At 40.3% G+C, this 11,399-nt stretch overlaps 1 protein-coding gene across 7 annotated transcripts in view; it reads right to left on the minus strand.

Annotated features, from left to right (window-relative positions):
• The window catches only part of LARP1B (La ribonucleoprotein domain family member 1B), a 35,538-nt gene extending 27,247 nt beyond the window's left edge, over positions 1–8,291 (minus strand). For 5 of the 7 annotated variants that reach the window (XR_003535319.1, XM_027690011.1, XM_027690008.1 and 2 more), the window contains exons 1-2: positions 7,630–8,057; positions 121–182 (exon numbers count right to left, since the gene is read on the minus strand). Coding sequence is in view for 6 of the 7 variants with exons in the window: in XM_027690011.1 (XP_027545812.1) it covers positions 121–182; positions 7,630–7,858 (291 nt within the window). In the remaining variant the exon portion in view is untranslated. Of the gene's footprint in view, positions 1–120; positions 183–1,062; positions 1,109–7,629; positions 8,058–8,227 lie in introns of those variants that run through there. The other 2 variants (XM_027690012.1, XM_027690009.1) reach the window with 2 other exon arrangements.
• Positions 8,292–11,399: the final 3,108 nt, after the last annotated feature.

Raw genomic sequence — 11,399 nt, forward strand, 5'->3', positions numbered from 1 at the left:
ATCTATTACCAAAGTAGAACATAACACTTCCAGTTGTAACTTCAAAATACCTTGCTATCTTTTTATTACATTACTATCAGCTATTTACCATATTGAATATTTACAGCCAGAAATACAAACCTTGCTGCATTTCCTTGTCCTGGGTTTTGCTGCTTTTATAACTACAGTGGAATTTTTTAGTTCTGAAAAGGAAGAAAAATATTTTCAGGTGAAGAATTAGACTGCACTTTAAATGAATAAGGAAGGTATATGTTAACAACTCTATTTAACCATCTATCATAGTACACCAAAGGTTTTTTGAGGCCTTGATATCAAAGTCAATGAACATTTCCATAAAGTCACTAATTACACTGAAAAAGTCACATTTATAAAAAGTGCAAATACTCTTGAAAAGCAGGTGTACAAGATACTGCCTAACACTGTATTTAAGCATTTGTTCAGCTAACAAGGTCGAGACTATCTCAAAATGCTCGTATTTTAACTTAAGAAGTAGCAAAGACAGTAAGCCCCTGAAACACATTTAAGAAGTGCTTCTAGTAGAAGCTATATTTATAAGACAGAATTTATGAAATCTATACTTATGCAAGCATGCATGAAAAAACCCATAGAAGCAATTACATATTCCCAAATTCCTAGTAATTTCCTTTTATAAGTAATTACTCAAATGCCAAATAAAGTTTAGCCATACAGCTCAAAATAAAACCAAGGCAATTAAAACAAAAATTAAAAGAGAAAATTACTATAAAACTACTTTAAGACTGATAAATTTGAATGCCCAAATTCCACAATGGATATGTTTATGATAAATATATTTGGCCTAACAATCTGGGATCAATAATTTACATTGGGAAAAAAAGTCTATTTAAACTTTCTATGTCTTAACACATGTGCAATTACCCTTTTGTATATGACTCTGATTTTCTTATTCTGTCCAATTTTTCCCTACCCTTCTCAGTTGCGTTCTACTTTTTGCATTGGGAATTCAGGGGAAGAAAACCCATTAGTACCTGGCAATTTTTCTTGAAGATTAGAACTGACAGTTAAGAGGAAACCATCTCCTAACTTCTCTTAAGGCCTGCTTATCCCAATGCATGTTTTTCCATACAGAAGTGGTCACAAACATTCCTTGAAACTTCTTCAGTATTTTACTGCAAGACAAGCTTGAAACACTGAACATGACTAATATCACGAGTGGATTATTTTATACAGGGATAACATCACCTCCTCAACCTTTATCTCTTTCACATCCAGTGACTAATCCTCCTTATCACAGCTTCACACTGGGAACCCCACCCTCATGCCTCAGTGACTCTGAAAAGCCTCTCTGCCTGCTTCCTGGAATATACTGCGAATGTTAGAAGCACAAACTAATGCATACTCCATATTCTGCAGTAAATTTTAATATAATTTATAGTTATATAAATTATATTTCATGTATATACTACATGCGACTTGCACATCTCAAAGGACGTGAACTCAGTGAATCCTGTTCACCTTGGCCACATCATTTACCAGCAGAATTTGCCTCTTCTACAGATCTTCTTTTTAAAACAAAGACAAAACACACCCCCCCAAACTGCCTCTTTTGTGTCATTCAGCCTCAATTAACTTTAGACTGAGAGCTTTTAGAAACATACACTGATAGTGTAATCCTAATTTTCACTTGTCATTCAACAGTAAACTAATTGCCTTAACAAAACAAGACAAACGGCTATGGAGGTGGAGCAGCAAACAAATTTGTAATTTTCTCCAACAGAACTGCCACTTACCTGTACAGGTAAACCGACTGGCCATAGCACAGCTGTAAACACACATCTCTGCCCAATTACCTTACTGAAGCCCTTTTTCCATCTCACAGCACTTTTAGTTAAAATTGCTGCTGCAGGACTGCTCTGTCAGAACTTCTACTCTGTGTGTCACTAGGGCGTAGCAAGGGATTCAAAAATTTAAGACTCAACGTTGCTGCACTATCTTAGTCATGAGATATTATGCCAGGCAGCAGAAGAGGCTATCTGAATAGAGTAGAATGAGACTCAACTTGTTTTAAGGAATCTCTTCTATCTGAATGGAGTAATCTAAGACTTGGAAGATGCATTTGCAAATTAAACAAAAAGAAAATTAATATTAGGCAACACACCACCTGGTTGATGATGCCCTTTCTGAATTCAAAGGCTTGATATCTCATCACACTCTATACTTCCCTACCTGACAACAAATCCACAGAGTTCCTTGTCCTCCCAAAAGAGCCATGCTCAAAAATAAATTGAAGAGATCTTTCCTGGCTGGCTTTCTAGGACTTATCACGTGGGAGTTGGATTTTAGTGTGAAGCATGAAAGGGAAGATAAAGGGGCAGGAAAAACAAAAAAGGAGGGTGGGAGAGCAAAAGAACATAACAACTGATCACTTAAAGGTTTTACCCAGGTCACATCTGTTCTGTTGCCATGAACAACCTAAAGTCACTGTTCAGGCAAAACTTACTCTAGGCCATGTTCAGATAAAAGCTCTGTGCTTAACATCACTCCAGGTTTGGTTTCAACATCACATAACAGCGCTGAGTACTCGGACATGGCACCTTTAGTACATGGCTCCAGCAGAATACAATAAGTCCTTCCAAATAAACTATTTCACTAACTATTCCAACCTAACTGTATTAAAATGATTTATTCTGTCATATGGTACAAGGAATCTGTTTACTAGTGGCATGCTGTGTTGATAAAAGAATTCAGTTATCTTCAATGACTTGCTGGGTTTCAGCTGAGTTTTGAGGGTGTGGGAGAAATTAAATAAAGTCAAGGATGAGGCATTTTAATTGCCAATAATCTCCTTTCAATCAGTGAACTCCATCCAGTAAAGATGCCATCCACATGAAAACAGAAATCAGCTTTCAAAGCCATTTTTATTATGGTTCTTCCAAGTCTCTTAGTAGACCATCCTAATACAAAGTATTTTCTGTAGAAAGATGTGGCTGTGCAAACATGCCAAGGGCAGCATGTAAAGACACATCGAATGACAGGTCTGAAAAATGAAAAATAAATTTTGGAACCACCAAAACTGCAGCAATCCTCTAGGACAATGACAACTGAGAAGGAAAAGCAGACTGGGTGGCTGTGCAGAGATAAGAGAAGCAAAGTTTGTACTTAAGATGTACCCCAAAATACTACTGATCACAAGGCAAACTACACTTACAGTAGCAGGACTTCAGAATGGATGGTTTGAAGCTCTGCAAATAACTTGTCAGCAAGTAATTTTTCCTGATGAATAGGGAGGTATGATATTGCAAATTTATTCTGAAAGCAAAGTCTATTCATAATAGGTGGAACACATTCTAATTCAGATACAAGCACAGTTTATGCTGTAAGACTTTCTAGACAATATTCAAGTTTTATTTTTACTTGGACTGCACGTGGGCTTCCTTTTGTGAAGGAACAACATCACATAAATACCAGAAGTCCTTCAGGGAGCAGCTGAAATCACCCAGCAAAACAGCTCTTCAAAACTTAAGTGGAACATGTTTGTTTAACTTGTGTAACATTTTCTTTTCAATGCTCAGTTTGAAACTTGACAGTATATTCCATTTTTAAACAAGGTAAGCTATGCTTAAATCTACTGTTTTAACAGATAAATGTGAAAGTATTGCCAATGTGGCAAAATAATCCCTTGGAGAATTTAATAATTTAAATCTAGACCATGGATTTAGAGCCAAGAGCCTGAAAAATAATAAAAGAATCCCAGTGATTATGCTAACATCCTGTTCTGCAATAGTTCTAGCATTTTATAGCAAAAACTACATTAAGATTTACCTTCTCCACACCATTTGAACAACTAATCAAGGCAGTGAGTTATGACACCTGCATCCTTCCACTGCTCAAAACCAGTCAGTTTTTCAATACAACATGGAATAGGGAAAAAAAAATCCACAATACATGATTGATTCACCACTATACTATTTATTTTCCTCATATTTCATTTCTCAACATGTTTTTTTCTTGGCTTCTTCACAGAAAGCTGCAACTTCTGACTCAATTTCTACCAAATTTTCACAGTCTAAAAGGAGCACACGTTAGAGCACAGAGAGGTGGGTTTCTGTCTCATAAGGTCTCCAGTTTAAAAACAAAAAAACCCCAAAACCTACCATACAAAATCACACATGCTGTTATATACAACTAAAATACAGACAGCAGCTTTGTAAAGATCATGTTTGCAATCCCTTCAGGGTTGGGGTAACTGTCTATGCTGTACTTTCTGATAATTCTTGGAATAATTTTCAGAAGCTGCTGTTAAAACATTCAGTGTATTCATAAGAACTAATGGGAGTACCTGTCTTAGATACACTCAAAAAACCTGATAATCAGATAATTTACAAATTTATTAAACCAAAGCTTGCCATTCCTAGCAACTCATATGTCTTTTCTAAACTGTACTTTTACCTGTTTTGCTATCAGACTAAAGCAAATTAATTTATACAATAGCACTGCAGTGAACTAGTTCTGTTACCAAAATATCAAACAGATAAAACGTATTCTTTGATGCCCAGAAATAAACGCAAGGAAGAAAGACAAACTGAGCACAAAATAAAGGAATGAAATGTGTGCTTTCTTTTAATTAACTACATCATTCAAGCACACTGGGAAGCAAACCCACTTTAACCACTTCAGCAGCACAAGTATTTTGCTTCACTGAATATTTTCATAAATTTCATAAACAATTTTTGAATAATTATCTAATAAGTCATTAGAGACCCACATCAGCTACACAAATCACATGAAGACTAGAGAACTCGTCATTCAGATCCCCTTCTGCAACCTTACAAAAAGGGCAATGCTTGAGGTTTCATCAAACAAAGAGGTGAGAGAATTTTTGAAATAAAATTATTTCAAGAACTTCACCCTGGGCAAATTATTTATGTGGCAGATAGGTAATTCACAGTTTCAGCCTGAAGAACTTAAAACTTACTGCAATATATTGGCTGTGCACTATGATGGGAGACAAGGGAAGGAAGGCACAGCACAGAAGGACCTTTCATCATTTGACAGCCTATGCAAAATCTAACTCCCTCTGTCCACAGTCACCAGGACTAGAACCATACAACTATTAAGGCTGGAAAAGACCTCCAAGTCATCAAGTCCAACCTTTGACTGAATACCACCTTGTCAGCTAAACCATGGCACTAAGTGCCACAATCAGTCATTTCTTGAACACTTCCACTGGAGTGTCACTCCACCACCTCCCTGAGCAGCCTGTTCCAATGCTTAACAACCCTTCCAATGAAACAATTCTTCCTGAATTAGACAGAAACCTATTAATTTCACTACCAGTTTTATACTGATACAAGTCTTTCTCCAGGATTTAAATGCAAATTAGGATGTAATAGCAGCTGTATAATTCTGAAATTATTCTGCTTAAAAGAGAAGTTAACAAGAGACCTAGTCAGAAACACTGTGGTAACAAGCATCCCATGAACAATTTAGATATGTTTGCATTGGATGTTTGGTTTACTATAACTATTAAAACCTACTAATGTATCTGAGACAAAAATATGTCAGGTGGTAGTAACAACACCAAATTCTTCTGCCAAAATTTTAAGTCTTTTACATTACATTTTCCTTCTAGAGTCAGGCGGCGGTACAGTTTATTTCAGTAACAAGAAACAGGTTTGCCTCTATTGCAAACTAATCCCATCCTAAATTGAAAGTCCAAAGATGACAGACTGGGGTCAATTTTCTCAAGTGTGTAACGATCACTGAACATACCATATGTGCATTTCTCAGGAAACTTTCAACAAATTAAGCCAGGATCAACAAGTCAAACAGGATTCAGTCACTGCTTTGATGTGAGATTCTTTTACATTTTATTATCCTCTTTACGGATAGTTTTACATTCCATCCCAGTAGTATTTCTGCTCATCTACTTATTATTTCACATGACTAATTTCCATACTACAACATTCATAAGGGCCTGGTGTGACAGATTTTGCTTTGCCAGCATGCAATTAGTTACTTCAAAATACATCCCTTATTGCAGGTGGAGGCACATGGCAATTCCTTCCTTCAAACAGCCAGGAAAGATCAGCTGCTTTGTCTTTTACCTCATGGTTCTTTCGGTGGTGGTCAAACCAAAGCACACACCCTGGTATATGTTTTTCACGGATGCCAATACCAGCAACACTGACTCCCTTATTTGCTCAGTTACACACTTGGCCACTGAAAAGTATGTTCTAGTGCAACTACTCAGTTTAACATTAATTTCATAAATGGTAAGCACAACTTTTTGCAGAAGAAAAATAACTTAAAGTTCTCCAAAATCAACAAATTAACTACACAACGTGAGTCTATGAACTCACTGCCTCCTGCCTTCTCCTTCCTTCAACAACTATTTGTGCACTTTATCTTTAATGGAAAAGTAAACTTTACAGAGGTGAAACACAAGGTGCTAATGCAACAAAAGCAGCTTTCCCAATGCTTCTGATGTCTCATTATTATAACATGAGTGACAAGTCTTCTTTCATGAACGGACCAGACCACAAGCTGCTACCCAGCAAGCTGGATTGTGGAAGCTCTGCATAAATAGGTACTTATGAGTGTGTCAGTACACACAAACAAAACAGTCAATATGATAAAGATGAGTATATATGTTGCCAAAAGGTTTGCTCCTCAGGTAAGTAGAGATTTTGTGATCTGGAATGTAGTCTCTGTCTGTCTGACCTGTATACTTGCAACTATAAATTATATATTTCTCTTTGTGAAGAAGTATGTGTTTAACTCAAGGATAAAAGTGTGAGATCACAAAAAGGTTTGTCAGGTGTCTTCAGGAACAAGTGCTGAGACTGAAATTCTCAGGAAGCGCAGGTTGAAACACTTATTTTGAGGTCAGCAGTTTACTTGCAGCCAAGAACAATACTCCAAGAAGCTGCTAACTTCTAGGAACTCTTTGCTTGCCTAAGCATAAAGCCTGATAATTTCAAGTCGGGTCTTTGACGACCAACTCTATAAAGCCATATGCCTGTTCAGTCAGTGTGGTGCCTATAAAGCAGCTTTATCTTACATGCAGTGATTAAAGGCCAGAAAATTATACCGTGGCTACTCTCGCTCCTTCCACATAAACACGCTGAATCCCGAGAGCAAGCAAACTGCCTGCTTTTGCCAGCAGTTAAAGCCTCCACAACCCAAATCTTCTCGAAACCAAAACCAAGTAACGGATCGTTCCGAGGGCCTTGCTATATAATTAGCAAAAAAAAGCGCTGCGGCAAAGCGATATTTCTAAAGAGAGGCAAAACGAGACGAGTAAGTGACCAGCTCTATCTGCCAGCACCAGGGGCCGGCCGGAGGTCACCACCGGACCATTCGCAACCCCCACGACCCGCAGCCAGCACGGCGCTCCCTCTCCCTGGCCGTGTCCCCGCGTCCACCCGCCCCGTCCGCCTCCCTCCTCTGCCCATGTATGTCAAACACAGCGCGCCCGGCCCGGCTCCCGCCGCGCTGCGCCCGGGCCCGGCTCCGCTGCCCACAAACACGCGCCTTTCGCTCCTAAAAAAAAAAAAAAAACAAAAAACAAAAAACAAAAAGCAACCAAAAGCAAAACCAAAACCACCCCGATTCAACAAAGGCACCGCACGACCCCCGGCGCCGCACCTGGTTCCTGCGGTCCGAGCCGCCCGTCTGCCCCCGCGGGCGGGGACGGGCTGTCCCGCCGGGCTCTGCGCCGCGTCCACGCGTTCTCCTTGGGCGCCAGGGCTTCCCTGCTCCGGCCGCCCTCCTCCTCCTCCACCGCCTCCTCCCCGCGGGGCGAGCCCGGCTCGGGCCGCCGGGGCTCCTTCGCCGCTCTCCAGCCCCGCTGCTCCGACACCTGCGCCGCGGACATGCCCGCCCGCCGCAGGGGCCGCAGCCGGGGCGGCCGAGGCGGGGAGCCCAAGGCGGGGTGAGGGGGACCCGCCTCCTCCCCGGGCCGCCCCGCCCCGGAGCCGCAGTCAGCGTCCCTGGCCCTGCCGAGCGCCGGTAGCTCCACCTTCCCTGCGGCCGCAGGGGGCGAGCGAGGGTGCGAGTAAGAGGCACCGCGACCTGCCGGGGCCCTGCCGAGGGACGGGCGGCACTCCGGCCGCGCCGCCTCGGCCGCGCCGGCCCCGCCCGCCCGGGGGAGGGACCCGGGGCTCTCCTGTGTGCTGTGAGCTCATGGGCCGGGCGGTTTTCCAGGGCCTTTGGGACATTTCGGTTCGCTAGGCCTGGCCCGTACCTGTACAACGCGACGAGGGTCTCCATATGCACCAGGAGGATGAACACATTTCGTTGATGCGAAGGGGACTTCTCTGGTTCAGCACTTCGAGTGGCACAGCCTACAGAACATGTTCAAAGGCACGTGAGAACATACTGGAGTCCCAGCAGCAAGGGAATCTCACATTATTTAAACATTCCACCAGACAGGTACCTTCACCATCACACCATCTCTCTTCTACCCTTCTACTTTCTGCCAAAAGTCTCCCAGAAATTATCTCATAGTAGCATGTGTACTCATACCATGCTTGCTGGATTTGTTTGGAGGTCATTCCCACACTTCCGCCGCTGCATTATCCCAGAAGCACAGTGATCAGAGGATGAGGAAAGCCACTGCAGCATGACACCTAATCACCCCTTTCCCTCTTTGCCAGCTCCCAGTGCTCCCACAGTTCTCCTTGATTACACCTTAAGACACCCGTTCCTCTCCCATTTCTTTCATTCAGTCTCTTGGTTTAATCCCTTTCTTACAAAAGGGCTTTCAAAAAAACCAAAAAGGAGCCAACACTTCTTCAATGAACTAAGCAAATTCTCAAACAGGCTTTTAAAAAGCGAGGCAAACATTTTGAAGTAGTGTCACAAGTAGCTGAGTTTCCTGGTTTTTGTAGCAGCAAAATATGTTCTGTTTGGAGTAATATTATTCATTGCTCTAACGAGATTATGTGCAGTTTTACCCCTTCATCAGAAAAATAAACAACAAGCCCACCAAAAACTCAACAAATGCCCATCATAGCTGACACAGTTTTTAGGATTATTTGGTAACTGTGGGTACAGTAGCAGATCAGATCACCTGACAGAAGGCCAGGCCTACCTCAAAAACAAAAAAAAAACAGGTGCTTGCTGCTTTGTTCAAGATATTTGAAAATTAATGACCTTTTGTGGTAAAGGCTTGAAATTAAAACATCTACTACAATTGTTATGCTACAAGGAGCAAACCACGTAGAGGAAAGTATCAAATTTCTGTAATTGCAGATTTAAGCTCCAAACATTAGAGGAATTTCTCTTCTCATAAATAGAGAAAAAAATCACTAGTGCTTCTAAGCACTTATTGTACAGAAAGTGACACATGTATTCTTTTTAAATTTATGTCAGTAAAGAAGAAAAAAAGTAGAATGACTAAAATTACAGGTAGAATGATTAAAATTACAGCAAATCTTCAAATCCTTAGAAGCATTTTTCTTTGACAGTAAGAACTTGCTTTTTTTCAGATGCCATAAGTTTACTAATCAGGGACATGCCAATTGCATACAGTCCTGACAACAGGAGTATCAGTCACACTACCTGTTGAAAACAATTTCTGTATCTTTTATTTGGTTTCCCAAACTCAGAAGTTAAGCAGAGGTTAGAGTGATATCAAAGTACAGAGGCTCTACCTAAGTGACTGGTAAGAAGGGGAGTAACCTCCTGTTTCCTTTTTTTCCCATAGTGTTAGAAAATAAGGAAGCAGATGAGCAGGCCAGTTGGGACTTTGGGAACACTGCAATACTGCAGTGCAGGAACTTGAACAGAGCAGGAAAAAAGAAAACTGATTAAGGGGTAATTATATGGGGGCAAAAAAGCACTAAAGGTGAGCAGTAACATGGCACTTGAGCCTTTGTCCATCCTTGTTTTGCTAACTCTGGGGTAGGACATGTCTTACTGTAACCTTTATGGGATGGACTAAGCCTGAAGAGGATATAAAAAGCTTTTACAGTTGCTAAGACTCATCCTTAACACTTTGTCCACTGTGTAGCATCACTCTTGTTACCTTCTAGCAGTGTAAGTCAAACTTCTTTGGCAAAACTTTTTCCTTTATGAGCACAGTACTTAAAATACTCATATTTGGAAAAGGGGCTAATTTACACCACAAGAGAATAACAATCTCTAATGACACACTTCACATTTTAACGCTTATGTTTTATCTTGTGTGGAAGTATCCAAGTGTACCAGGAAACAATGCAAATTACAGCATTCCATACAATAGCAGCATTTTACTCGTGTAACAGTTCTTCACAAGGAATTACATGCGTACAGACCATACAGAACCTCCTTTCCATACTGTATAACTTATCATTACAGCCAAGCTGACAGAGAACCTGACAGTTTAAGATAAATAAAATTCCCTGCCCAACCAAGCGTAATTAAGATCAACATTAAAAAAAAAAGGACAGAAACAATTAAGATAAATAAATAAATTTTAAAAATAGCTGCCTCAAAGCGTTAGCAACTACCAAGACAAAATAGTATTCAGAGTGTCCAAGGATTTTCACTTTTCTACTCTTTAGAGAGTATATCTATACATGCATATGACATTCCCATAAGGAAAAGCAACAGAACTCCGTTCTGTCATATAATGTTACCTCTCTGCAGACTTTCTAGAGTAATAAAACACAAGTGATCTATCCTTGCTAAAAAAAATTCCTGAGCAGTCCCTTTTGAGTTGGTTGTTTTTTTGCTTGGTTTTTTTTTTTTGATTTGGGGAAAGAAAGTACAAGAAGCTCCATTTGATAATTATTAGATATGTTCTGTTCCAGAACATGATCAGGTGCCAGAAGAGAAACAAAAACACCAAACAAGTGTACCTGGGTTACTCATGGATAACACACCAGATTCAACCTCTTGCTCTGCCCTAAGCCTGTCCTTTCTAATGCAGACAAAGCAAACTACCCACTCCAAGTTTAGTATGGTACCCTTGCTTGGAACACAGCAGCCAAAAGTTGTATGTATTTTGGACACTTTTAAAAGTAGAAAGGGTTTTAAATTAGTCTGGGAAATTCGAGCACAATGAAGGCACTGGCAAGTATAAAATTGGAATCACAACGGTATCTTAATTAGCTGATACAAGCTTATTTTCTTTACTAGGAACTGCACGTAGAAAAACATCAAAGCAGTACCAGTGTTTGTTATGGGAAGCTTTTATCACGTCCTGTAGATTAACTGCTCTCCTTGTGCTACAGCTCTAGTAGGAATAAAAAGGATTACAGGATGACAGCAAGATGCACTTTGAACACCTGTTAACAAGAAAGAAAAAAAACCCTTCACATGTAACTGTTTTTTAGGACTTTTATTGAAAAACTTTAAAACCAAAAAATCACCAAGGCCAGCTTTACAATAAGTTTAAGACATACAGAATGGCTTACCTGCTACATGGATTT

This window comes from Neopelma chrysocephalum, unplaced genomic scaffold, assembly GCF_003984885.1.
Source record: "Neopelma chrysocephalum unplaced genomic scaffold, ASM398488v2 Primary Assembly neopelma1_79, whole genome shotgun sequence".
In the NCBI taxonomy this organism is placed as follows: Eukaryota; Metazoa; Chordata; class Aves; order Passeriformes; family Pipridae; genus Neopelma; species Neopelma chrysocephalum.